The sequence below is a fragment of the Schistocerca nitens genome, chromosome 2 (genome assembly GCF_023898315.1).
Source record: "Schistocerca nitens isolate TAMUIC-IGC-003100 chromosome 2, iqSchNite1.1, whole genome shotgun sequence".
Lineage (NCBI taxonomy): Eukaryota > Metazoa > Arthropoda > Insecta > Orthoptera > Acrididae > Schistocerca > Schistocerca nitens.
In genome coordinates, this window is record NC_064615.1 from 338,138,598 (window position 1) to 338,151,638 (window position 13,041).

Consider the following 13,041-nt stretch of genomic DNA (forward strand, 5'->3'; position numbering starts at 1 on the left):
TCTAACCTAACTAATCTAAGGACATCACACACTTCCATGCCCGAGGCAGGATTCGAACCTGAGACCATATCGGTCGCGCGGTTCCAGACTGAAGCGCCTAGAACCGCTCGGCCTTACCGGCCGGCGCGTCCTCCCGAATGCGAGTCTAGGGTGCTAAGCACTGCGCCACCTCGCTCGTTGTTGGTGTGCATTACAGCACAGCAATATAGAATAGAAAATTGGATCTATCATCGTGAGCTATTTTCGGGCTGTCCATTATTTTTATATGTATCTACTTCGTATCTTTCTTGTGTCTACACATATATAAATTAAAGTTCCTTACAGCGAGTTCTGTCTGTATGTTGGGCTAATCTGAGGAATTACTGTAGAGATTTTGATACGGTTTTCAGTAGCACATTGCTCAACACAATTGAAGTATCAATTTTTCGAAACCCCGTAGTTGTTTACAGTTGCGACTCGTAAGGTTGAAATTTTGCTCGGACGTGCCTGCTCCCTTCCTCTGAAATGTTACAAGAGCATAGCGCCCTGCGACGCTCGAGCTTGGCCACGCTTCACACAGCAAGGCGTCGGTCGACATAAGCGAAAAAAAGGCAAGATCTCAGAAGTTCATGTGAGCTGTAAGGTGGGTTGATGATGTCACATTGGGACCAATTTTCACCACAATTCTGTTCAACGCCGCTGTAGATCTGTCACACAATGGGAAGGCCGTCTCACCCCGTATGGCCCACATTTCTCCCCTTCTGTTAACGTATTCGCTATGGAGACCAGAACAGCTACGCCCAGCGTTGAAATCACGCGGTTTTCTAGTAGGTTGTCAAGGAAAACGTTTCAAAGACACCGCTGTTCAGAATCTACACGAAAAGACCTTAGGGGGTGATAAAAAGAACATCAATGAAACCACTTCTCCCCTTAGTGCATACAATCTCACACACTCCGCAGCGAAGTGAGCAACAAGACGACGTTTTTGACAACCTTTGAAACTGATGTGTAGTGTCGCGGAATAGTAAAGAGTTGGAAACGTGGAATATTGTCTAAGTTTCGCTGCCTATGCCGAGAGCCAGAGGCAGTAGGTTAGCCCAGAAGTAAGAGGGTTACACATGTATGGAATGTGTCGTCACGCAGGGACAATGGCCTGGTTACGCACAACAGGCGAGAGAGAATAGCTTAGCACGCGGGTTTATGTTAGACGGAGACTTTCGTAGAGTGTAAGACAGAGGTATAGCGTCAGCTGTACTGCATTTCACAACTTTGCATAAGTGTGCCATAACAACACGTAACTCTGTCGCAAGAACTCCTAAAGGGCGAGTATGAGAGATGAATCTGCAGTATAAGTGAAACGAATGTGTTCATTACAAACGAGCATGACGTCAGGACGTCGCTCGTGCTTCCTTTAAATACGCCAGCTTTGATAGCAACAAGGCACTCGCAGTCAGACTTGCAGTTAGATGTGTACTGGGTCGCTGCGTAGCGCTCAGCTCATTGATGTTAATCTTTATTAAGGAGATGTTGCAGTAAGGGCGGCCCATCTAGCAGCAGACGTGAGGGGACAGTACCAGCTCTGGTCCTCTATGCTGCCGCCGTCAATCATCAACCCAGGATTAGCAGACATCGCAGCAGACTCGCTCTCCACCAATGCTGACCACTTCAGTGAGCCGTCGTCGAGATCGTGCAGGGCCTAGGCCCTGTGTATCCGCCGTCACAACCGGGTGAGCCGACGACACTGGGGAACTGCAGCCCGTTCCGCCTGTCCACAGCGGACGAGCCACCAGGAGGAGCAGGGAAGAAGACGGGGTGGGATAGAGTACACTCCGCACTACGAGAACGCCTCTCGTGCCGACAGCGCCGGGACTCCAACCCGGAGCCTCCTACGTGCAACAGCCTGCTGTCCGCAGCTGAGCCGGCCGGCCAGCCGGGCCCCACCAGCCACGTGCGGCCGAAGTACGAAGTAAGGACATTCCTCCGCTACCTCACAGCGCGCGACGCTGCGCTAGCAAGACTAATGCGACCCGGAGCTGGTGTCATCGCTACGAGTCAGCGAGGACTCGGGGAAGGTCGTTGATATCACCAAGCTCAGCCAGCCTGTGTTATGCGGGCCACATTGTACTCGGCAGGAATAAAGGTGTTATGAATTAATAATGTTTCTTTGGCGTTTCTGACACGTCCACAGTCATTTCCTAGCATCCTGACAACTGGAGAGGTCACCGCTCGACCTCCAGTCCACCTTAGGCGAACGGGACCACCGGGGCGCCTACAGATGACACCAAGCGGACGATTCAACCCATCTCTGCTTAAGAACATCATGGGCCAGCAACCTCAATGGACGTGATTGCCCTCGCTAGAGTGCAATGCGATAACAGTTTTTGCTTTGGGGTACAATATGGTACCTGTAGAGAATATTCAGAACCATTCGCCAAAATTTGAACGTGATCCGTAGCAGCAAACGGTGCTTATCCTTCTGCAGCCCCCTGTTTCACTCCTGTGGTCCGATTACAGACGTATGCGACACTGGCATATGAATAAAACGACAAAGGGTCCCTGTAAGAGCCCTCCATTCGGCAACGCCCTCGGTGCCATGCTCCCGCATTTGTTGAGCACTTTGAAAATGTACCTGTGTGGAGACAGCCCTTGACGATTGACCCAAGTGACTGCAAATAAGCTGTCAGCTGCTCTTGCGGCTGCTAGCAGGCATGAGGAATCGGAGGGGTGTCAAGGGATTGCATGTCTGCAAGTGTATAGCACTCCTTCATGGGCTGACTCTGTATTTTTAAATTTTTAAAGTTGACCAAAAATGCGGACAGATGGATCAGAGAACGTTGCCAAATTGTGGGATCTTAGAGGGACACTTTGTAATTTTATTCACGCAAGTGACAATGTCACACCCCTTCATGATCACTTCAGAGGAGGGCGCGAAACAGAATGGATGAGAAAGAAGAAGCACCCTTTGCCTCTTTGGATCACGCTCAACTTCAGTTTAATGCTTTCTAGAGGTCCCAAGTGGTTCCACCCCGTATACCAGAGCAAAAATTACTGTTGCACTGCCCTCCAAAGGGGTACGACCAGCGAGCTTGCTGGTTCTTGATGTCTTTAAATAGAGAAGGGTTCAACCTCGCTCATCGCACTGCGAAGTGTGTTGCAATCCACGTACCAGGGCAAGGTGTGGTTCCGTATCAATTCTTGAATACCTGTATGAAAACCGCGTTATTTCAACATTGGGCGTCACAGTTCTGATCCCCACCACAAAGCCGTTAAAAGAAGGTGTGAAATGAGTGTGATACAGGGTGCGACGACCTTCCCATCCTGTGACACATTCACAGTGGCACTGAGCAGAATTGTGGGGAAATTTGGTGCCGATGTGAAATCATTAACCCACCTTACAGCTCACATGATTAGTGCCGATGTGAAATGATTAACCCACCTTACAGCTCACATGAACTTCTGAGCTGTGGCCTCTTTTTCGCATGTGTCGACCGACATCCTGTTGTCTGGAGCGTGGCCGAGCTCGAGCGGCACGTCGTAGGGCGCCACACTTTTGCACCATGACAGAAGGAGGCTGCAGGCATATTTAAGACAAATTTCAAACTTTTAGAAGTGTGTTGCGCAATGTAGATTGACTGGTTAGTGAGGAAGACGTGTGTATAAAACTTACAAATATTTCGTTCAATTTGGCTGAACTGTAATGAATTAAAGCCCTCTGCCGCTGCGAAACGATGCTGTTGCCATCTGAGAGTGAATGACAAAACTCACTGGAATCGTGCAACGCCACCATACTGCACTGCCAGGCCGGCGTGAGCTACCACTGCCAGGAGGCTGTAAAGATCCACCACCGGCTTCCTGAAAGGTTTGCAGTTGCTGGGCTTGATGGTCTAGCGCTAAAGGTCGACCAAAAAGATCGTGGAATCGATCCACATTTTTCATCCAGCCTTTTAATCTGGCATTCATGTTCAATGATGTGGAGATTTGCCAGAAACAGCATATGGCACGGATTCCACGTTACGCTGTTGTGGGCCCGCTTTCCCCAGTTGGATAATTGGTGTAGGTTAGGGACACGCAAGTCACCGAAAGGGAGTCCAGTAGAAAGATTTACACCAGGCCATTGAGCCACACGAAATTATTATTACCAGAATCTATACATCTATACACATTTTATTCCCCTACACATATTATAAATTAAAGTCCCCCGCTGTTTTTTTTTTCTGTGTGTGAAGGTTAATCTTAGGAACTACTGTTGGAATTCTGATACCATTTTTACTAACGTATACACCGATTTACAAGGAGCATTTGTGTATATCATGTATTTATTACAAACAAGTCATCTAGCCGAAGATACTTAGTGCTATCTGTGTGAAGCCAGGCGGACCGCTAGTTTGTATATTTAGTCTAGTGATACACCACGAAAATATTAATTGTTTAAATTAGGAATAGTACCTATGTTAACTATTTATAAGTGTAAAATTTTCTCAGAATTGTATACGACGTGTTTATTACGTAAGTCATGTTTTGATATTTAGATAATTTGTAATAAGAGACTCTATGCTTACGATCGTGATGGTAACTTGTAATCAACGAGGTTGCTTTGTAGCAACAAAAGGTGTGGTAATGTGTGACTGGTCGGGATGAGACGTACTTTTCGTTAGATCTCTGTTTTCTATGTTCTGATCGTGTTGTACTGTTTACTCTTATCGGTTTGAGCACTACTTAATGGGTAGAAGCAGAGAAGATTCAACTATATGTTAGCTCGCATTGTCTTGTTCGCTGTAGATGAGACGTGCTGTAACGTTTCTTCAAAGCTGTGCCGCGTTTCTGTGTCCGAGCAGCGGAATGAATTGTGAGCTGCTGCTTACGCGATAACGCATTATATGAAGAACATGTTCTCCCAGCATTACAATCAAAATGTTTTGCAATGGCTTAGAAGTGGGTACCGATTAGTACCTTATAACGAGTGAAATTAATAACTATATAGTCTTCGTCTAGTTTTACAGTTTAACAAATATGTGCTCTTCTAACAGGACATGTCATAATAAAAGCTGATCGGCGTCGCTGTTGAAAATAATATATTTTCGATGTTGCTGAAAGTCATCTAGTCCTTCAGTCAGATTACTTACTTCCGAAATAAACGAATTTTACAGGGAATACACCAGTCCCAGGCTGAGCACACTCGTTTTGTTTAAGAATACAAACACTGATATTATGAATTTCATACGTTAAATAGTATATGAGGTTTTTTACTTTTTGTTGTGCTTGTAATTATTACTGTCTCTTGATGCCATTGTCTGTGTGAATTTTCTGTATGTCTCGTGCTATAACCGTTAGGCAGAATGTTAACTATTAAAGGTGTGTGTTTCGGTTTTCAGTCTGAATACTGGTTAGATGCAGCTCTCCAGGCTAGTCTGTCCTGCGCAAATCTCTGCATACTTACTGCAACTAACATCCATTTCAGCCTGCTTAATGCAGTCAATCCTTGGTCTCCCTCTATGATTTTTCACACTCTCCCCCTCCTCACTTGCCTCCATTACCACACGGACAATCCACTGATGCCTCCGTCCAGTCAACTGAAACCTTCTTTCAGTAAGATTGTGTTATAAATTTATTTCTTTTCCGCAATTCGATTCAGTACCTCTCATTATTTATTCAATCTTCCCATTTAATCTTCACCTTTCCTCTATAGCGCCACATTTCAAAATACTCTTCCATTCTTGTCTGAACGGTTTATCGTATACTTACAAATATCATCAGCAAATACTTCCTAACATTTAAATGCATATCAGATGCTAACAGCTGTATCTTTAACAGAAGATCATTTCTTTCTATTACTTGTCTGCATTTTATACGCTCTCTACTTCGGCCACAATCACTTATTTGCTACCTAAATAGGTAGCAATACTACTTTCCTAATCTAATTCTCTGGGTATCGCCTGATTTAATTTGATTACATGCCATTACCCTTGCTTTAACGTTATTGATGATCATATTACAACCTGTTTTCGAGACACTATTAATTCCGTTCAACTGCTCTTCCAAGTCCTTTGCCGCCTCTGACAGAATAATATTGTCATTGCTAGATCTCATAGTTTCTATTTCACCTCTCGTAACTATTATTCCCTTTCCTAATCTCTCCTTGGTTTCCTTCACAGCGTGCTCATGGTACGGACTGAATAACAGCGGATTTGCTAACAGCCTGCATCTCTTTTTCTCAGCTGTTTTTTCGTTTTGATGTTCTTCGCCTCTTGTAAATTTAGTCTGGTTTTTGTACGCATCGTCATTTTATCCCTGCTATCTTCAAAATTTCAAAGAGTGTATTCCAGTCAACATTGTCAAAAACTTTTTCTAAGTCTATAAACGCTTCAGATGTAGGTTTGCCTTTGTTCAGTCTATCTACGAAGAAAATTAGTGGTCAATATTGGTCGAGGTCGGCTTTTATCAATTTGACCATTCTTCTGTAAATAATACATGTTGGTATTCTGAAACCAAGGCTTAACAAACTGGTGTCTCGATAATATTCAGATCAGTTACCAGCTGTCTCCTTATGAAATCAGTTGAAGATCGTTATCATTGTAGCTTTTTTTTTCATTCCGGTGAGATTAAGATATGTGGCATGCAAAGTAGGTTGTCGTAACATCCCACGGGAAGCCCGCTTGCCACATGCAGAAAGTGAAACCTGCAGACGTGTTACACAGTACGAAAGTGCAGATTCCTACTTCTGTTCTGTGATACTACCTTGCCGCTCATCAAATAATATTTGAAACTCTAATAATGGCTATAATAGCAACAAATCGAAATCATGAGCATATATGAGAGCATATTCAGCACAGTCGGCGTTTTCAGTTTTACTTTGGTATGCTGAATTGTGTACAAAGCTTTTGTCGAACCAGAGATTGTGTATCGATATGTGTTCCGAAATTGGAATTTGCAAGATTTCCTTCTCTCTACGTCCATTCTGCGTCTGTAGACTAAATTTTATTTTCCTTGCGTAAAGTCACACGACATGAACTTACACAGTATTATAATCTTTTGAATGAGATCGTACTGCCGGTGACAGTATACACAGTAAAAGAGTAGAAATTTGCACATGAGAAAAGATAAGGGGCAGTCAAATGTAAGCAGAACAAATGGGAAAAAATAAGTAAACTGCACATTATTTCAAAAGTGATCGCCGTAACTGTTAATGCATTTATCCCACTATGAGACAGGACGGTGAATGCTTTCATGGAAAAATGTTTTCGGTTGTACTAAGGCGTGCACCTCTTCGTCCGAAGCAAATCGAAAGCCATGAATGTGTTTTTCAGGGCTCCAAAAACAAGGAAATCGCTTCGGGAGGGATCGTAATTGTATTGGAGGATGTGTGAGGGGTTCATAGCGAAATTCCTGCAGCGCAGTCAAACACTCTTAGCAACATGTGGGCGGGCAACATGGGTCCGTAGGCAACCGAAAACACTTTTTCATTAAGACGTTTACCATCTTAGCACACAGTGGGATAAATTTATTAACAATTACAGCAATTACTTTTGAAATAATGAATATTTTACTTATTTTCCCATCTGCCTCGTTTTCATTTGACTGCCTCTTATATGTAGATTCAAATTAATGTTCAACAAGAAAAAAATGTTCAAATGTGTGTGAAATCTTATGGGACTAAGTGCTAAGGTCATCAGTCCCTAAGCTTACACACTACGTAATCTAAATTATCCTAAGGACAAACACACACACCCATGCCCGAGGGAGGACTCGAACCTCCGCCGGGACCAGCCGCGCAGTCCATGACTACAGCGCCCAAGATCGCTTGGCTAATCCCGCGCGGCAATGTTCAACAAGATAAGGTAATTTGCATAGATGAGCATTCAAACCGCGTAACATCTTAAAACATGGAAACTTTATTTGGCAATAAAGTTAATACACACACAACACATTTTATATACAAAAATATATTCATAGAATTGAGCCTGAAGCCAGCGTTTCGCGGCTCTAGGTGCAATATTAGTGCTCACTACAACTAACAATAAATAAAATTAGTGCGGCCGTCTCGGGGGCCGTTACTCCATTGTTAAGGAGTGTGTCCACCACCACTGGGGAACAAAGCTGTCTACTACGGCGTCTTACTACGATGTGCATATCACACTAATCTGGCTCCGATGTAGTTATCGGAAGTCGCCAGCTACATATATGTATGGCGAAGCGTTTATCAGCTGAAGAAAGGTGCAGAACTGTAGCTACATGACATATTTTCAACGGTGTAACGAAACATTTCACACATCTGAAATGATCAACAGGTTGCGGAGGTAAACATTCAGCAGTCATGGAACGCAATGGCTATGTAATAACTTTAAGTTACTATTTACTAATTAAGGTACTATTTCTGTGACTGGGTTTCAGTTTACATGTCTGGACGAAATGTTATGGTAAGATCTCGGTTTCACTGCTATTTTAAACATTCTTTCACATCAACTGGAAAATTTCAAAAAGAATTTGTTAACTTGGCACGATGGGCGAAGATATTTGGTACAACAGCTGTCATACGAAGATGAGAAAATTAAGCATTAAGAATCTAAATAACTCGAGTTGTTACAGAACCCGATGCTACAATGAATGAAAGACTATAAGTCAAAGTCTTAACCTACAAACTAAGATTATTAACAAATGTTCTATATCAACGACTACATTTCATGACAAACACACATAATTCTCTAAGAGTCTGACACTAGTTAAAGCTTTTTTTAAAAATCATTGTCCTTAGCATTAACGAGATTTTAGAATGACACAGTGTCACTCCTGACTTCGAAGGGCTCAGCAACCACATTTTATGTGTTATTGTTTACGTGAAGTAAGCGACAAGGTCCTGCACTTAATGCCACTGATGTTCTGTATTACTTGGCGAAAATTTTGAAGTTAATTTATGAATTAGGAGAATTGATTTGTACGCTTAAACTGCTCGCGTTAAGTCACCAGTCACTGTTATTCCCCTGAAATATTTCTAACTCATAAGTACGAGTTTTGGGAGGAACTGAATCAGTATCCTGTCAAGGAGACATAAGAAATGTCATTGTAATGGATATATTGAATTGAGTTGTTGATAATCGTTGATGGAACTCTTTTTTTGAGGAAACAGAGCGAGTAATGGTGACTAGCTGCAGTTTGTGTAAAGATTATTAAGAGCGCAGAAGAGCAACACACACTTAAACCAAAAGGTGACCTGTGAATGTTGCAACACAACAATGAAATACTTCATAATTTGTGTAGAATGCTGGAAATTTGTAGAAAAATCAATTAGCAAAGTAAAAACAGAAACCGTATTACACACACGTTATGAATGCCCAACTCTTTTGATTCATAACACCATTTTTGGGAGTACGACATACTGTCAAACAGCGTGTCGGTGACTTTACCAATTGCACCACGATAGTCTGAATTTGTAGGATTGCTCTCAGCAAGTCTATGCCCAGAGCCAGATTTACGTTGTGGTCAGGCAGTACCAAGTCTAGGTCGCAGGAAAGGGGACGCTGAAAAATCTCGACTGACGCTTTTACTATCGGTAGACACCACTGTGGCTAATCGGTAGCTTCACAGTTATGTTACAGGGTGATTGTTAATGTCGCTGGCGGCGATTGCAGTATAGCTGCGCGTCGTATCGACTAATTTTGATTGCTTTGGTGGTCGATTTGTATAGCTGTGTTTCCCATCAATTTGTGTACAAGCGGTGAACGTTCTGGCTGTCGCTTATCATCGTTGCGAGGGTTAGCTAATAATCTTCTTTTTTTTTTTTTTTAAATAAAAGTAGTCTATCTGACACGATAATGAGCGCCGTGAAGAAGCTAATTCGCGATCAAAATACGAAACGAACTCTTGAACAGTTCGCGTCAGTAGCTGCGCCATCAACGCGGCAGATTATGAACCGAGGGACCTGGGTTCGATTCCTAGCCGGTTTGAAGAATTTCTCAGCTCGAAAGCTGAGCGTCGTGCTTAATTACATTCATATCGTCGTAACTGACAAGAAAATCGTCCCCAATAAGCTGTTGTTTTGTCTTTTAATGGCTGAATGGGCACAGACCGAAAGCAAATTAAAAAAAATGTACAATTGAACAGGGAAAAGAGAAATGCCGTTCCAGCTAATTTAGTAATTCCGTTACCGATTGCACTTTTTGTAGCGTGGAGTACTAATTTTGTAAAGAAAAAAAAGGCTACGAAAACTAAAAACGTCTAAAATCGAGAACCGAATGAGAGACACGGAAAAAGTCTCTAGGACGCCGCCGCCACCGTATGTAAATCCAGTCCTGTTCGTTTACAAGACAGGCCACAAACGGAGCGAATATAATGTCTGCTTAGGGCTAACAGAAGCGAAAATCGCGCAGAAAGGATAAATCCAATTCCCCATTCGTGCAGTGCCACACTAAAATTCAAGTCAACATAAACCCAATAACCTATCACGAATTTTCTTACTTAAGCAGGGGAAGTTGCAAGAAAGGGGGAAGCGTAATACGTGAGCGTGGCATCACAGAATAAACTCGTTCGTATGACAGCTGACACCAAAACAAAACACCATAAAATCTGGGAGCTGGTTTGAGACTGGGGAAGCGTGTCGAACACTTTCTTCGCCCACCACACGATACGAGACCCCCGCACGCAGGGACGTCGGCGTAGCGGTCGCGGTGCGTTCTGGAGGCGGCTCAGAGCGCTTGCCGCGCGACTTCGGCGTCTCGCACCTCTTCGGTCGGCATGTCGGGGTCCCCCCAGCCCCAGATGGCGGGCTGCGCGCTGTGCGACTTGCGGCGCTGCAGCCGCGGGTGGCTGCCGTCGCCGCAGCGCGCCGCGCGGCTCAGCGCCATGCGCTCCGGCACCGTCTTCAGGTCGTACGCCCAGCCGAGCCACGCGAAGAAGTCGATGAACGCCGTCGTGAAGTTGAGCCGGTAGTTGCCCAGCTCGGCCGCCTTGTAGTCCCACGGGAAGACGTGGTGGTAGTTGTGCCAGCCCTCGCCGAACGCCGCCACTGCCACCGGGACGCTCTCCACTGGGCTCATGTTCCTGTGGGAGAGCAGCCACTGTTAGCACGTCTGCGGCACCACGATGAACCGTCCTACCTTGTTGTGTGTTTCCACACACGCAGTGGCTAAATTAATCACAACACTGGCCCCTTCCGTTAGTGACAGAAATTGATAGAAACAGGTTTACTGAGTGTCGGGCTGTCAGAAAAAATATTGTTTTCAAGACACATCTACTGAGATAAACTTCCCAAGCCTTCGTCGGCTAATTCGCGGGAAAAATATGAAACGAACTCTTGAACAGTTCGCGTCGGTAGCTGCGCCGTCAGCGCGGCAGATTGTGAACCGAAGGGACCCGGGTTCGATTCCTAGCCGGTTTGAAGAATTTCTCCCCTCGAAAGCTGGGCGTCGTGTTGTACTTAAATTCATATCATCGTGACTGACAAGAAAATCTTCCCCAATAAGCTGTTGTATTGTCTTTCAGTTACGGTACTGAGAAAGCTGAATGGGCACAAACCGAAAGTAAATTTAAAAAAAGATAAGAACTATTGAACAGGGAAAAGGGAGTTAAAAATTCTGATTTTTGGTTTAGGCAGCGTGTTCGCAATAAACACTGAAGCGCCAAAGAAACTTGTATAGGCATACGTATTCAAATACAGAGATATATACACAGGCAGAATGTGGTGCTGCAGTTGGCAGCGCCTGTATAAGACAACAAGTTCAAAAACGGTTCAAATGGCTCTGAGCGCTATGGGACTTAACATCAGACGTCATCAGTCCCCTAGAACTTAGAACTAGTTAAACCTAATTAACCTAAGGACATCACACACATCCATGCCCGAGGTAGGATTCGAACCTACGACCGTAGTGGTCGCGCGGTTCCAGACTGAAGCGCCTAGAATCGCTCGGCCACACTGGCCGACAGACAACAAGTGTCTGGCGCAATTGTTAGATCGTTTACTGCTGCTACAATGGCAGGTTATCAAGTGTAAGTGAGTTTGAACGTGGTGTTATAGTCGGTGTACGAGCGATGGGACACGGCATCTCCAAGGCAGCGATTTTCCCGTACGACCACTTCAAGAGTGTACCGTGAATATCAGGAATCCGGTAAACCATCGAATCTCCGACATCGCTGCTGCCGGAAAAACATCCTGTAAGAACGGGACCAACGATCAGTGAAGAGAATCGTTCAATGTAGCAGAAGTTCAAGCCATTCTCAGATTGCTGCAGATTTCAACGATGGACCATCAACAAGTGTCAGCGTGCGAACCGTTCAACGAAACATCATCGATATGGGCTTTCGGAGCCGAAGGCCTACTTATTAACCCTCAATGATCACACGACACAAAGCTTTACGCCTCTCCTGTGCCCGTCAACACCGACATTGGACTGCTGATGACTGGAAATACGTTGCGTGGTCGGAACATTCTCGTTTCAAATTGTATGGAGCAGATGGACTGTACAGTTATGGAGACACCCTCGTGAATCCATGGACCCTGCGTACCAGCAGGGGACTTTTCAACCTGGTGGAGGCTCTGTGCATGCTGCGGTGGCCGAGCGGTTCTAGGCGCTTCAGTCCAGAACCGCGCTGCTGCTACGGGCGCAGGTCCGAATCCTGTCTCGGGCATGGATGTGTTTCATGTCCTTAGATTAGTTAGGTTTAAGTAGTTCTAAGTCTAGGGGACTGATGACTTCATATGCTAAGTCCCATTTGAACCATCTGGAGGCTCTGTAGTGATGTGGGGCGTGTGCACTTGGAGTAATATGAGACCCCTGATGTGTCTAAATACGACTATAAGAAGTGACACGTACGTAAGCATCCTGTCTGATCAACTTCATCCATTGTGCATTCCGACGGACTTGGGCAATTCCAGCAGGAAAATTCGTTACCTCACACGTCCAGAATTGCTACAGAGTAGCTTCAGGAACACACTAACGAGTTTAAACACTTCCGCTGGCTACCAAACTCACCAGTCATGAACATTATCAAGATTATCTGGGACGCCTTCCAACGTGGTGTTCAGAAGAGATCTCCACCCCCTCGTACTCTTACGAATTTATGGACTGCCCTGCA

At 44.6% G+C, this 13,041-nt stretch overlaps 1 protein-coding gene across 3 annotated transcripts in view; it reads right to left on the reverse strand.

The window, feature by feature from the left end:
• Window positions 1-7,849: 7,849 nt before the first annotated feature.
• LOC126236131 (acyl-CoA Delta-9 desaturase-like) overlaps window positions 7,850-13,041 on the reverse strand; it is a 115,371-nt gene continuing 110,179 nt past the window's right edge. For all 3 annotated transcript variants that reach the window (XM_049945209.1, XM_049945212.1, XM_049945211.1), the window contains exon 6: window positions 7,850-11,010. In XM_049945209.1, the coding sequence (XP_049801166.1) occupies window positions 10,656-11,010 (355 nt within the window). In that variant the 3' untranslated portion in view covers window positions 7,850-10,655. The remainder of the gene's footprint in view (window positions 11,011-13,041) is intronic.